Raw genomic sequence first — 15,978 nt, 5'->3', positions numbered from 1 at the left:
CTTCCCACACATAAAACCAAGCAGGCAAAAATCAGAAAGAGCAAATCCAAGCCACACAAAGAATATGCAAGCTAGATCTAAGAATGTGGCAGCAAGGAGAAAATGAAGGCTAAGATTCTTTAGGCAAATCTTGACAAATGATGGGATTAAGAGAAAACGAAGAGTTCAATAATAACATATTTGTTTGATCATCTACATTCACAAACCACAAAAGAACTAAAAAAGTTACTTCACAAATATCCCTACGTGTTCATCAAAGCCAAGTCTTGTGTCAAAGTATTATCCAAATTGAACATATGAGGGAATAAAGACTCAGAGAGGTTAAGTTACTGAGTCATAACTTAAAACCAAAACTCGCTAAGCCTGGATTCAAATACAAATCTTTCTGACTCAAAAGACTAAATTCACGGTACCATCCTGAATTACACATCACTTTCCTAACCTCCAATCATCCCCGCCAGATACAGTTTAGCAAACTCTCCCCATGTATATACATGCATAGGCTCTAATTTCTTAAAATACGGCACAGGAGAGAGCATTTGTACCAAAGAATTTATTTAACAAACATTAAGTGCCTATCACAAACTGGCATTACCTCAGCTGAGTCTTAATGTATTAAGTTTGCCAGAGGATCAAAATATATCCAGTTGTAGAGAACGAACAGATATTAAAAGTAGGGAGAAAAAAAAAAAAGATCTTTTACAAATAGATATTTCAAAACTACATTTTAGGGTTGTCTGCTCAGTAGTATATGAATGTCCCAATTCTATGACTCTTCTAATGAAGGTAAGTATCATTGCTAAATGAGAAAAGAAATGAAATCCTCCTTAGTTTTAAAAGAGGAAAATGCTTTGGAAATTTATCATAATTGAGGAAAAAGGCAGAAAACATATTGTGAGCCAAATTCCCAAACAACTTAGGATTGTATTTTTCCCTCTTCACTCTGATATATACAATGAATAGGTCATCAGTTAAGGACCAGAATCCACTGTTAAGAGTTTTAGTTGTAACTGGAATATTATTCAGCCATTTTCAATACATACATACATACATACATATACATACATACATACATACATACATACATAAATGCTCAATTCCTTTGATATGGCACAGGTGCTGCAGTGTTGAAATGAGAGTCATGTTGCAGTTAAGTACTCAAAACTGGCCAAGGAAACAGAGAGGATCAAATGTCTGCAGCTGCAAAGCCCTCATCCCAGCACGGTGGGACTGATGTCCCAAGGATTTGCAACTATTCTGCCTTCCTAAGTCCAGCCAATCATTTTTGAGCTCACATTCTAGTGAGGAGCAGTCAAGACAAAAAATAACATCAGATGCTGATAAGTATAATAAAAACAAAGCAGGGAAAGAAGATAAAGAAAAAGGAGAATGATGGACAGGGGTATTGTTCTATTATATACAGGAAGCTCACCAAGGGCCTCTCTGATATAGCAATGAGTGAGCAAAGATTTATAAAATCAGCCATAGAGATAGTTGGGCAAGGAAACAGCAAGTAAAAAGGCAAGCAAAATGAAGGCATGCCTGGTGCACACAAGACACAAATAAGAGGGCCAGTTTGGCTAATGTGGAGTGAACATGGGAGAGAATGGGAGAAATAAAGTCTCTAAAGTGAGAGAGAGAGAGAGGAGGGTAGATAAAAGACCTAATAAGTTCGGTTAAGGACTTTGACTTTTCTGAGTGAGGGGAGAAGACTCTGGAGGGTTTTGAACAGAAGAGTGATGTGCTTTTTTAAAGAGTCACTGGCTGCTGTGACAAACAGTCCACGTGAGCAACAAGAGAGAAAGCAAGGAGACTAGCTAAGAGAGTGGTACAAAATCTAAGCAGAGATAATGGCTTAGATAACTTTTCTGGACAGGCTGATGAAAATAACTTTAAATAAACTCACCCTTATTCAAAAAGCTTCAGGAAAAACATAATAAAACAAAAGACGATTATTAGTTCCATGTTAAAACTAAGTAACTAGGATCTCCTAAGATTTTAGAGAGATAAAGAGATAACTATAATACCTCAACACATATCCTAACCCATGGGATTAATTTTACCGCGCTGCAAAAATCCAGCCACCACATATACTTTAGGAAGCATATATGGACATTGTTCCCCCTCACTGAATATTTTATGGATTATGAATATATAAGGAAAAGGAGTGAACTGGCTTTAGGAAAATAAGACTGCCAAAAAAGTGTATATATTTTTTTCTACAATGTGTTTCTGAAGATTGGCATAATTAAACAGAGTGTATTTTCTATATTAACAGTACTATAACCATGAGTTTTGATTTCTAACCAAGACATTCAAATTAAGTGACTAACATCATCTTCTAAAAGCAGTGATGAAACAACCTAAGCCTCTTTATACTTTTAAAATGTCAACTATTCTCCAATCAAAAGGTGCTATGCATTAACAAGGAAACACTGGGCTTAAATGACACACTAGACCAGATGGATTTAATAAATATTTTCAGAGCACTGCACCCCAAAGCATCAAAATATACATTCTTCTCAAGTACACATGGAATAGTTTCCAAGATAGATCACGTTAGCCCACAAAACAAGTATCAGTAAATTTAAGAAGACTGAAATCATATCAACCACTTTCTCTGATCACAATGGTATATAACTAGAATTCAACTATAAGAAAAAAACTAGAAAATACACAAACACATAGAGGCTAAATAACATGCTACTAAACAATGCGTGGGTTAACAATGAGACCAAGGAAGAAGTCAAAAGATACCTAGACATAAATGAAAATGGAAACACAATGACTCAAAACCTGCGAAAGCAGTCCTAAGAGGGAAATTCATGGCAATACAGGCCTACCTCAAGAAACAAGAAAAAGCTCAAATAAACAATCCAACTTTACTTAAAAGAACTAGAAAAAGAATAGCAAACAAAGGCCAAAGTGAGCAGAAGGAAGGAAATAATAAAGATCAGAGCAGAAATAAACGAAATGAGTCTACAAAAACAATACAAAAGATTAATGAAACCAATAGCCAATTCTTTGAAAGGACAAACAAAATTGATAAACCTTTAACTAGACTCATCAAGGAAAAAAGAGAGGACCTAAATAAATAAAATCAGAAATGAAAGAGAAGTAACTATGGACTCCACAGAAATGCAAAGGAATACAAGAAAATACTATGAGTAATTATATGTCAACAAATTGGACGATCTGGAATGGATACACTCCTGAAAACATAATCTCCTAAGACTGAGTCAAGAAGAAACAGAAAATCTGAACCGACCAACTGCCACCAACAAAATCGAATCAGTAATCAAAAAACTCTCAAAAAACCAAAGTCCTGGATCAGATAGCTTCATAGGTGAATTTTACCAAACATTCAAAGAAAAATTAATACCTACTCTTCTCAAACTATTGCAAAAAATTCAAGAAGAGGGAAGACTCCATAATTCTTTTTATGAGGCCACCATTACCCTGATTCTAAAATTAGACAAACTATACAAAAAAATAAAACTATACATCAATATCCCTTATGAACATTTATGGAAAAATCTTCAACAAAATGCTATTTTGCTAATCTGAGGAATTTCATGTCATGTTGTTTTTGTTTTGATTACATAAACTTCCCATATTTCAGGAAGTAAAACAGCTAGTTTTGCCTGATTAAGTTTCTGGAACCAGGGACTAGTGGGCAAAGGCTAGGCTATTCCATTTTAATGAAATAAAGTATCTATATACACAGTCTAATGGAAAAACCTCAGTCTTTCTCCTTTGTACATAGGGAAAAACCAAGTTCTCCTCTACTGTGTATTTCTTCCCTGGGTGTCTCCTTTACTAGTCATACACAAAACATTACTTCTGACACTTCTGGTCACCAAATGTGTGTTTTTACCACACACCAAGCAATTCTCTGCAATACCAGCTGGGTGTCCTACCATTCAACTCAATTTTGACAGTCTCTCTGGAGACAGCATCAGATTCCACAGGTTAAGGGCTCAGTCCCACAAGACTGCTCCCTGCCCACCCCATCCCCAACTTCACCTGTGCTTCTGACCAACTGGCTATAGATTAGAGGTTTCAACGACCCCGCCTCCTTGGGTTTAGTTAATTTGCTAGAGGAGCTCACAGAATGCAGGAAAACACATATGTTTACCAGTTTATGAAAGGATATGATAAAGGATACAGATGAATATCCAGATGAAAGAGCAGTGTAGGGCAAGGTATGTGGTATGGGGCACATAGCTTCCATGCCCTCTCCAGGCGTGCCACATTCCCAGCATCAACATGTGTTCACCAACTCAGAAGCTCTCTAAATCTCATGCTTTTGGGATTTTATGGAGGCTTCATCATGTAGGCATGATAATCATTAACTCCATTTCAGCCCTTCTCCTTTTTCAAGAGAATGGAGGGCAGGGCTGAAAATTCCAAGCTTCTAATCATGTCTTGGTCCTTCTGGTGACCAGCCCCCATCTAGAAGCCCACCCAGAGTTGCCTCATTATAAAAACAGACAGTCCTATCACCCAGGAAATTACAATGGTTTCAGACCAAATAGAACAAAAAAATGCTCCTAGTGCTCTTATCATTTATGTAATCACAAAGGTTTTAGAAAGTCCCCAAGAAACTACACAGAAACCAACATATATTTTCTATTATCTCACACACATAGGCATCAAACACTTGGAGAGAGTTCACCCCAAGAACACCAAAGGCAAAATCTCATGGAAAGTGTGGAGAGAAACTACGTTCTTGAGAGAACCTACAATCTTTAGAGACAAGAGAGATGGGGTAGGGAAAAGCTATAATTACTGGCTTATGTGTGAATTAACAATGGTAAAAGAATTCTTGCTAGACTGTTTCCTAAGCCCAGAACTTCCAGATGCTCATCACTACCCTTTGTCCAATGGCAAAGAGCGGCCCATACATTTGAGTTAAGAACTTTTTATCAGGGAAGCAGTAGTCCAGAGGTTTCGAATCTAATTCCTGAACACCCCCTATTTGATAATATAATGGTTCAACCCAATAACTGTTGAGATGGGAATGGAAATATATACCTGTCAGAAAGCCCCAACATTTGGTCATAAATATAGTCAATCTGCAATAGCAACTAGAAAATAGAATAGCTTTGTACAGGACTGAGCTTAGAATGAAAACTATAATTTATCCATTTAAACAGAGCATAAATATTACAATATTACAGCAGAAAAAGTTCTCTCCTCCTCCTCCTCTGATATACATACCAAATGTTTAATTCCCACCTTCTTCAAAATGAGTGGGAAAGGAACGAATACTGAGCAAAACAGGAAGGGAGCAGAGAGAAAAAGACCAAAGTTTCTAAAGGGAATATATAGACCAAGAGAGTGTGTCAAGTTATTAATACGAAAAAAAAAAAAAACCAAAATGCCAGAACTGACAAGCAGACTGGGTCCTAATATCACCCCATCAGCACATTCGCTCCTTAAAGGAAAGTCCAAGTGTAAAGCCAAATTATAATCAAAAGGCAAGTACATTCTCAGAACAAGGGCCCCTAGTGATAAGAATTTCCAATCATGATACTTCAGGCTTCACTGTAGGGACATAACTGCCAATTAAACTGACGATTAGTGTTGGCTGACCAGGGCAACCCCGCTGAGTGATACCAAGGTGAAGTGACTTATTCTTGCTCTCCTGAACTCCTTCTTTCCACCTGCTGACCATAACCTTCATAAATAAAAATACAGTCTTTGTCCAGACTGGGCACGAAACAACTGTTTCAGTTTTAATTCTCTTTCATAAAATGTTTTCATGTCCCCTACCCTATCTCAACTCTCTGATTTAAACAAACTTGACTATATTTGGATGTTAGGCCATCTCTTCCACAGGCCACCCACCTGTTGTTTACAACTAGCTTCATTCAAACACTAACTCTAGGTGAAATTCAAAGAGCATCATCTAAATACTGATATATAAGTAGTGGAATAACTTCCTTTTAGAAAGTTTCACAAAATTAAACAAGAATCAAATGATGAATAAATGTAGTAGAAGAACATTACTTTAGATTGCCCTCTCTGAGGGACAGAATAACATCTTCCACTGCAGTCAAGAGTGATGAAGATGACCACTGTAACACCAACATCTGCAGAGAATCACAAAACCAAAACCCAGAGTTCCTTTAAAAATTTGTCAGAGTGGACAGCAAAAATCATGATACTTTCCTAGTCTATTCTGAAAGCGCTCCAGATATATTCTACAACTTTCCTCTATAGCACATGCAAGCAATTCTTATACTCAGGATGGTTATAATGAAGATACTCCCTAGTTAAGCCCATTCAAGGTAAATAGTTAGATTCAAATTAAACAGTTAATTCAAATGGGAATTCTTTGAATGACTTTTCATCCAAAATGACTTCACAGTTGATAAGGAAAAAAAATCATAGGCTATCTCTAGCTCTTTTTGTCAATTATCTTAATTAATATTGGGATTATTTCCCAATTAAAAAATAATTTTAAAATTCTTTAAAATGTACAATACATAACATATAGAAAAATCTAAAAATTAAACATGTACACAAATCTGTAATTTTTTTTACAACATAACACTTCATGTGAAAGTTTAAATTACATTTTCAAAGTTTTTAAAAAGACAGATCTATGAACTAAAAAGTAAGCTATACTCTTGAATGTATCCATAACAAAGGGACAATCCAACTTAACATCATTGACTCTTCCTACAGATTTTGACCTCCAGAAAGTAATACAAAATTGATCCACTGAGTAATTAGCAAAACTAGTCTTTTTGCCAGTTTACAAATAACAAAACAGCTATACAACTCAGCACTTTAAAGTTTCTCATGTTAATGCTAAACATATTGCATTTTTAGAAAATGCGTGTTTTGTTAAATTCTGATTTTAAAAAATCCTTAAAACTAAAGTATTTAAATTAAGCAAATTATGTATCATGTTGACAATTTTCTTCCACTAATAAATGGTTAAGAGACTAAATAGCTAACCACTTGTTAACTTGGAAAGGGTGCCCTTCTTTTTTCATCTGGCTAACTCTTATCTTTTAGGTCTCAGTTATTATTTAACCTCTTCCAGAGGCATTTCCAGATTAGATGCCCTAGTTATACACTCCTGATAGCACTTTATACTTCCACTAACAAAGCATTTAAATATACTGTATTGTAACTGTGGCAGTGACTGGCACAAATAAGTGCTCAAATATTTGTTGAATGAAGAGTCAATAGTAAAGTTGCCTCAAAGTGGTAGAAGTCAACCCTTCAGATTAGGCTGCAGCTGTAAATAGGGGTAGAGGTGGGAACAGAAGTAGGAAGGCCAGGGTGGAAGAGTACACTCCCTTGTGAAGGAGAAAGGCTTTGCAAAAGCTTCCGAAAGTAGAATGACGATCAAACAAGACAATAAGACTAAGATTGTATGTTGACTTACACCAGTTCATTCGCTTTTATAATGATGTACATAACTGGTTTAAAAATTAGATGAATCAATTAAAAAAAAAAAGGGATACATATTTTATTTTAAAAAGTTACTTAAAAGAAAAATTTATAAACTGGAAAAATCTCACCTGTCATGGGATCAAAGAGCTGATTAGCTTCTAAGTCTGTAAAAGTACTACTACAGACAGGACATTTGAAGGAAGCCCGGTTGGTGGAATCTCTTTCATCAGTTTCAATCCTCCTTCTCATGTGGTCCAATTTATATTTTACCACATTAACAAGAGTACGATAATTGATAAAGTAGTAGTTATGGCGAGTGGTTTTCCCATCTGCAGCAGTCTCTACCCTCATTCTGCATTTGATGAACTTGTCTCCCTTTAAATTATTCAAAACTGATCGAAGTTGCTTCCGATCAAACTTGAGCAGCTCCAGCATATCCTCTTCTTTCACACAAGGGTTCCGGATCAAGATGTCCAAGGCCAAAGCATGCTCAATGCCATAAAACCCCCGGATCACATATTTGGCTAACCTCTTCAGTGCTGCAGGAACCTCAGTGAGGACATCTGGGTCTGCCATTTTGAGCAGCAAACTTCAACTTTAAACGTACTAAATTTGGAAAAAAAGAGAAGATTACCCAGGCATAATAAGAACATAATAATCATCTTAAATCTAGAATAATCAACCCATTAGGTAGCTACCTTGGAGTGTCATAAAAGTACTCATCATTTTAAAAGACTTAAATGCCTAAACATTTAACAGAGAACAAGATTTTCCTTCTAGAGCAGGGGTCCCCAATCCCTGGGTACTGTCTATGGCCTGTTAGGAACTGGGCTGCACAGCAGGAAGTGAGTGGCTGTTGAACGAGCAGGCCAGCAAGGGAAACTTCACCTGTATTTGCAGCAGCATCCCAGGACTAGCATCACCGCCTCAGCTCTACCTAAGATCAGGCATTAGGTTCTCATAGGTGCACCAGGTCCCTGGTGCCAAAAAGGTTGGGGACCACTGTTCTAGAGCACACAAAAGATTACACCTAAAAAGCTTAGCATGTTTCTTAAATGGCGATTTTCATGATCTACAGTGTGCTTGATTCCAAAAAACAACTTATTTGTTATAGCAATGATAAATTATATGAAGCACAATTTATTTCAGAAAGAGAAACACAAAAAAGCTAAATGAAGTCTCACTATTCTTGATGCTATAAATCTTTGGGAATGCTGGAAACCCCCCAAGAAGCCTAACAGTTAGCCTATCCTTAGAGTGTCTTTATTTCCCAAATAAAGATTTTCTGCCAAGATAGATTCTAGAATGCTTTACATAGTCATGCTCTCACAATAAAAATCACAACAAAACAACACATAAATAGTCACCAGTTGGGGTGTTTGGCAAAATTACTGTTATAAATATGAAGGTAACACTTAGATCCAAACAGTTTTACCAACCTTGCAGTTAAATTTGATGACCAATTAACTGAACACCATACAGTTCTTAAATAAAAAAAAAAAAAAAAATACTGTTAAAGTGTACAGATGAAACTTACTGGATTTTATTAACAAATGTCACTATTAAAATAATTAATTTAATTTAAAAAAAGATATACTTAAATATTGGATCCTTTGCAGAACAAAGTAATTGTATCCAATTCTTATGTCATGACCCAAAAGCTGTCTTTTAGAAGCCCAAAATGGTATGCACTAGACTTTCATGTGATTATTAAAAAGCCTGGACTTTAGAATTCAAAGTTAATTTGTGTTTTAGTAGCTGTGTGATCCTGACAAATTCCTTAAACCACCTCAAGCCACACTTTACTCTTTGAGAAATAAGATAATACTAACCTCAATGAAGTTGTTGTGATGAACAAATGAGAATGTTAAGTAAAGTGCTTAGAAAGGACTTGTTAATAAGAATAGCTTCCATATTGATTTAATATGTCCCAACCTAAAAACGGTCAGGCTATTCACACAGACTATGTCAAATGAAATTCTCTACACCATAGGGAAATTTTTAAGACATCCCACTGAACTATTTCAACAGGGAATCCTATGCTGTTAACACTAGTTTTTACTGAATCTTTTATTTAAAATCAGAGGTTATCAACCTTATCAGATTCAATACCTCTTTTTACAAGAAATATTTTTATATCTGCAGTACTATACTAAAAAGATATTCCTAAATAACCAATCTATACACATTTTTTTTGAGGGGGGAATATAAGGCTAAGAAAGACTATGTTTGCTTACACCAATTCATTCACTTTTATAATAATATATATGATTGGTTTAAAAATTAGCAGAAAATTATATATGTTATAGGCCCTACCTATAATAAAGAAAAAATAGTAATAATAATATTTCATATTGTTAAATACTCAAGCATGACTACATATGAGAAAACAAAGTAGCACCTAGATCCAAACCTGTGGTCTTAGAGACTTCCTGCTAGCCCAAGGCTCAAGGGCATCAAGGAAGTGCCTGGGTTCAACACAAAAGTAGTATCATAACATACTATCACATGCACTTTGTCCTCCTTTCCAATTTAGTCTATACATTGTACTTGAACCCAGTTTTGCTTTGCTTGTTTTTTATATGCTCAACAATTAGCAGAACACAATTCATGGCTTCAGAAACATCCAACAGATGAAAAGATGTCATACAAATGTCAAAATAATCTACTTTTTCCAGTATTATTTCCTACTATTGTATTCCTCTAACCTCCCACTGCATACACTCTTATTTTCTGAAACTAATGGTTTTCAACACTAGCTGTAAAGTAGAATCATCTGGGGAACATTTAAAAGTACCCACCTTGGTCCCATTCCCAGAGATTCTGTTTCAGCTGGTCTGGGAGGGTCAGACTGGGCATCATCTTATTTTAGAAGCTCTTTAGGGGACTCTAATAAACAGAAAAAGTCACTGCTCCACACAAATCTGGTGCCTGGCTATTACATATCCTGCAGATGCACACCCTGTAGGGGTAGGACCCTTTGCCACTTATTCAGCAAGGGAGTAACATGAGGATTCTGCAGTCTAATGGTTTGGGGTTTTGAATCTCAGTTCCAGTATTTCTTAGCCTGAGACCTTGGAAACTTCTGTCTCAGGTTCCTCATGTATAAAAAGTGATTAACAGGGCCTTCCTTGTGGAGTTGATATGGGGATTAATTCATGTACATGAATTATCTCATTTTGGGGTTGGCATCATAAGAGTTCCATTAAGTACTGGCATTCATAGTAAGATCTATTTAGAAAAGTGACTCTTACAATAATATGAGTAATGGATTGAGGTGAATGAAGGTGGAGGCACTGTGGAAGCATTAGGGGCTAATCAAATCTCAACTAAGAAAGAGCAAAAACTTGCAGGAGAACAAGATGAATGAAACTATTATAGAAACAAAATCAAAAGGACCCAAGAACATACTAGAAATAGAATAAGAGAATAGAAAAATTTTAAATAACTATTTTTTAAATAATGTTTTATTGTGGTAAAATACACACAAAATTTGCCAATTAGCCATTTTTAAGTATACAGTTCAGTGGTATTATACATCCATATTGTTGTATAACTATCACCACTATCCATCTCCATAACTCTTTTCATCTCATAAAAAACACTATACCCATCAAACAATAATATTTTATTAAATAATAACATATAGCTATTTGTTTTAAGCCAGTGTAACCAGGAAAAGTACTATGAAAAATAGGTTATACCTGAAGAGGAACAGATTTGGTAAAAAATGCAGCATTCACTTTTAGTTGCCTGTCTGAGGAAATACCACTCCTGCAAAGATGTCCAACAGGTAGCTGAACAAACAAAACTGAAGCTCAGGAAAGGAGTCATGATGTGTCGCCTTGTTCAAAATCTCTACATTCTAAAATCTTCCTTCCTGTCCACACTGCCTTCTCTCCTCCATCACTTCAACTTCTCCACATATGCTTACCCTCCTACTCAATCTCTCCATTACTTAGGTCAGAAGTCTCAAAGTGGCAGCCTCTGCCACACTATCTGACCCAAGAAATGTTTTGCAAATTTTCTGTATTTGTCAACATTTAAAAATAGTGGGATTTCACATAAATCTCAACTTTCAGCTCCTCTTGAAAATGGGAAATATCTGAGGAAAAGTGAGACCATGTTCCCACATGGAAACAGTAAGCTGAAGCTGAAAAGCAGCTGTCACTTTTAAACAGGAAAAGAGCTTGGCTGCTTCTAGAAATTTTTAAGAGTGGAACCTCCTAGGGTAAGCTCGTTTCTTCTTTCTAGCTTCAGAGTCTCAGTCACCTTCCAGTCTCACCTACCTCCCTGCCCAGCACAGTTGATTTTATTTTTGAATCACATGTATTCTAATCATACAAACACTGAAGAACTACTGTATACCAGGTAGAGCTGGAGAAACAAAATGGAAATGAATGCATTCTCCACATTGTCTACTCTTGTCAGCCTCATCTCAATTCCAGCAGCCACAGATGTCTTCCCCACATCCAGGCCTTCGCACACGCTGTTCTCTGCCTGAATTCTCTTCTCCTAATAATCCTTCACATCTCAAATGACATTTCCCCAGAGAGACTTTCCCGGATTCCCCTTAGTAGTTTAGTATTTTGCCCTTTCACAAATTCCCATAGCTCTTTCCCAAACTTCTTTGTTGCAGTGAATAGAATTGTACTTCTCCATGAGTATCTCTGACTCTAGGAACTTAATCTTGCTCACCACCGACTTTCCAGCATCCAGCACAGTTAGTCAAGTACTTCCATAAAACTTTCAATAGATCTGCTAAGCACGTGTTCTTCCAACATGCCTACCCTGCCGGCTTCCCCCTAATTTACTTTCTCCACTGCTGCTTCCAGAGTAGAAAAAGACAGACTATTGGAAACACTCTTAAACTTCAAATGGTTTTATATAGGAAGTAACAGGGTTAAATTTGCAATTTTGAGATTATGCTGACTGCAGGGTGTAAAATAAAAGGAGAAAGATGGAGCAGTTAGGCTATTTCAGTATACTACTATTTCAGTTCTAGAAAAACCTGGATCCTATACATTTAACTGTGGTTTTCTGTTACCATTATTTCATGGTACTCTCCACGCCTTCATAGATGAAGCTGCTTACCACCGCGAAACCTCTAAACCCTGCTGCTCTCCACGAGCCGGTTCAGTAATGTTCACTCCTCTCCACTGGGAGACCCCAAATTACCTTGGACTCTGCCGACCGAGTCCAGGGGCCACACTCGGCACAGCCGAGCTCGTCCTACCCGAGGTCGCACAAGGGCCGCTCCGGGGTCAATGGTTCTTTGAAGGACTAAGGGGAGGAGGGTAACTAAGAAGGAGCGAAAAGGGGGAGAAATCATGAAATGCGACTCCGGGACAGGGAACCGAGAACAAGGAACAGGGAATAAGGTTTACCAAAGCGAATCCTCGAACACTCCCACTACAGCTTCCCTCAGCGCCTCAACTACCGGCTTAAACGCGCCACGCCACTCGTGCGACAAAGAACACGCTTTATTCCTGCGACCAGCTTTGGAAACCACCCGCTACTTTTACCCAAGCCGGCCAATCAGCACAGTGAAGACGTCAATCAAGACAGTTACACTGATTGGCCAATGAAAGTGAAGGCTTTGCCTCCATACCCAGCTCTGATTGGCCTACAATCCGGAACAGGCGTTAACCCCAGGAAGGCAGTAGCAAGATGGCGTCCCTGGATCGGGTGAAGGTACTGGTATTGGGAGACTCAGGTGAGCTGCTTAACCCACCTCTGGGGCTCCCGAGACTTTTGAGTTATCCGATAACTACTACTTCCGATCCCCTCCAACTAACTGGCTCCGACCCGAGGCCGAAATCTGTCTCAAGGCCGAAAGACTACACTTCCCAGAGGACTTTGTTCTGTTTGACGAAGTGATGGCGTCCCGCGGATGGGCGCGGAGTCCCGGTACTTCTCGGCCTTCCCATTTTTCCACGTCAGTCTCCAGGGCGACCGTAGCATAGCGTGTATTGTCAGTTCCTTTGTTTTAAAAGATAGGGAGACTGAGTATTGTATTGGGTGCCGTGCTAAGACAGAAGTTAGGACTGTGCCTTCAAGAGATTTGTTCATTAAAGAAGTCAAACGTGCACTTAAGAACAATGAAACTGTTCCAAGTGCTTTGATATATTGACTTATTTAATACTGAGATCAGCCATATTTCCCCATTCTACAAATGAGAAATGAAGCAGAGAGATGTGGATGACAGAACCGGTTTGAACCAGAGTCCACGTACTTAAACACTAAGCTATATTATAAAATGAAATATTGGATGGTAGTCCTGTTTTACTGTCAGCTGGGCTTCTTGATTTCTTTGCTGTCTTTAATCTTAATTGAAAACCTGTTACATGCTAGATTGCAAGAAATAGAGAAATTAAGATAAGGGCCATATATGTAGTAGCTAGAACTTAAAGCTGAGCCCACTTTAGTCCTAGTGTTAAAATTCTTCTTTTGACGCCTTGGCATTTGAAAAATATTGAAGTCTGCATTTCCTCTTCCCACCTTACTATCATTCTCTTTCTCAGCATAGCCTCCCCTCCTATGCTCCTTAAGAATTTAGAATAAATGCTAACCTTTCAGTTCATAGATGTGCTTTTTTGAAGTTAATCTTTGAATGTGTGTTGTGAGCAAAGTCATTGTTCCTCATGCTTGGAGGTAGAGAGGATATACCCCAAAGAGCTTGAAAACTACCCTTACAGAACTAAATAACATTGTCGGGGAGAAGAAAAGGTTGAGAACATTTTCACATTGCCTGAAGATTACTTACATTAACAAAATATTTTACAGAGAGCATATTTAAAATTCCCTTGAAGTTGCATTATGAAATTCTAAACAAAATCCATTTATGTCAACTCCAGTGCTTTAGCTTGAAGTGGTACTGAAGTTAATAAAATCACTCAGTTTTACAGTTGAGGGAAGTAATGGTGGTCTAAAGGGATTTGGTAGGTATCAAGTAGAATTTAGAACTGAAATACAGAGCTAACATAGTTTCATGTAATTTGAAGTGGGTGTTCTCTCTTTTCATAATTCCCTTTTCTATTTCATCTCATTATCTGTTTGTGCTACATGTTCTTGGAACTAGTCGATTTTATTTTTCCAAAAATACTTTACCTACTATATAGCAAGCACTATATTAGGTGCTGGGGTTATAACTGTGGAATCAATGCATTACATAACAGGGTTGAACTGGCTGCTTTATTAAATGTGGAAAAGTAATCAGGCAATTAGTAAGATTTTTTTTTTATTATAGTTTAGTTGTAAAACAGAAAACACAGCCATGTGCATCAGGAAAGTGATTGATCTTGTCACACATTCACCGATATTAGACGATATGTGCAAAGTCAGTTGTTGCCTTTTTATCAGTTCCCTTTTAACAGTGATTTGCTATCTGACAGGTTAGAATATACTTTTTACAATTCATCTGCCTTCGTATTCAAACTTCAAAGTTTACTTTTGAATAACAACCTATTTCCCTCATGAAATTTTGAAGACTTTACCAATATATAAAGGAATGATTTCGGATTTAGAGATTTGTTTTGTATCCCTAGAGATATTTGATAATTTAGTAAGGAATTGTGAAAGTCTCACTGACCTGCACATACCGACTTCTCTTTGTTCTTTCAGAGATAAGGGATGAGCGTAATACATTACCGACAACTATATTTGGAGTTGATATTTATTTAATTATATTGGGCCTTTTACCGCAGCAAATCAGTGCATTTTTAAAATCTAATTTAGTTCAACGGTGAAAACAGAATTATAACCTCCAAAAATTCTTAAAGAAATAAATAGCCATTATTTCTGGTGCTTCGATTTTTCTTCCTGTATAGCCAACTCATCACCCAAAGCAGTTAATTTATGGAGAGCTATGCAATGTTACTGCATAAAGATGCTTACTTTGATACAGTTAAGCTTAACTAGAAGCTCAAGCTTTGCATCAAGCTAGTAATTAAATGCCTAGATATATACCTCCAACATAAACTTACATGCAAATACAAAAAACAATATGCCCTAAAGATCGTACATGGATGCTGTGCAATAAATACAAAGACAAAGCCAAGTTTGAGTACACAAAAAACTTCAATGTCTTTGCAAAAAATGAAAAGAATAAAAGGGAAACCTGGGGAAATATATTAGCCAAATGTTTCACTAATATATAAAGAAGTCATGTAAACTGAAAACACTAAAACTCAATAGATAAATGGGCAGAGCACATCAATAGGTAATTTGTAAGAGAGGAAAGACAACTGATTAACAAATATAGTAATGTATATCTTTACCTGGAGGTAAAGAAATGCAAACTAAAGCAAGATGTTACTTTTTTTCTCTTTTCAAATTAACAGAGATGAAGAAAGCAAATACATGATATTGCTGAGGTACAACAAGACCATACTATTTATAGGAGTTCATTCATTGATTCAGGCAAATGTGCATGACTGATGGCAGAGTAACCAGATGAAAGTTGTTGGTATATATCAAGAACTTTTCAGCACCACTGCCACCCACCACCAAAAATAAATAAATAAATAACTTTAAATGTTCATTTCCTTTTACATATTAATT

General features: G+C 36.8%; 2 protein-coding genes across 10 annotated transcripts in view; one reads left to right on the top strand and one right to left on the bottom strand.

Moving 5' to 3' along the window:
• The window catches only part of GTF2E1 (general transcription factor IIE subunit 1), a 35,981-nt gene extending 23,038 nt beyond the window's left edge, over positions 1 to 12,943 (bottom strand). The window contains exons 1-5 of one of the 9 annotated variants that reach the window (XM_025051948.1): positions 12,804 to 12,935; positions 12,595 to 12,717; positions 10,218 to 10,305; positions 8,856 to 8,900; positions 7,545 to 8,022 (exon numbers count right to left, since the gene is read on the bottom strand). In XM_025051948.1, the coding sequence (XP_024907716.1) occupies positions 7,545 to 7,992 (448 nt within the window). In that variant the 5' untranslated portion in view covers positions 7,993 to 8,022; positions 8,856 to 8,900; positions 10,218 to 10,305; positions 12,595 to 12,717; positions 12,804 to 12,935. Of the gene's footprint in view, positions 1 to 7,544; positions 8,023 to 8,855; positions 8,901 to 10,217; positions 10,306 to 11,120; positions 11,214 to 12,594 lie in introns of those variants that run through there. The other 8 variants (XM_015596170.2, XM_015596162.2, XM_015596164.2 and 5 more) reach the window with 8 other exon arrangements.
• Positions 12,944 to 12,982: 39 nt separating this feature from the next.
• Positions 12,983 to 15,978, top strand: part of RABL3 (RAB, member of RAS oncogene family like 3) — a 36,532-nt gene continuing 33,536 nt past the window's right edge. Inside the window, exon 1 of the mRNA XM_006905546.3 lies at positions 12,983 to 13,132. Within this exon, the coding sequence (XP_006905608.1) occupies positions 13,087 to 13,132 (46 nt within the window). The 5' untranslated portion in view covers positions 12,983 to 13,086. The remainder of the gene's footprint in view (positions 13,133 to 15,978) is intronic.

This window comes from Pteropus alecto, unplaced genomic scaffold, assembly GCF_000325575.1.
Source record: "Pteropus alecto unplaced genomic scaffold, ASM32557v1 scaffold251, whole genome shotgun sequence".
In the NCBI taxonomy this organism is placed as follows: Eukaryota; Metazoa; Chordata; class Mammalia; order Chiroptera; family Pteropodidae; genus Pteropus; species Pteropus alecto.
This window is presented reverse-complemented; position numbering and strand designations above follow the sequence as displayed.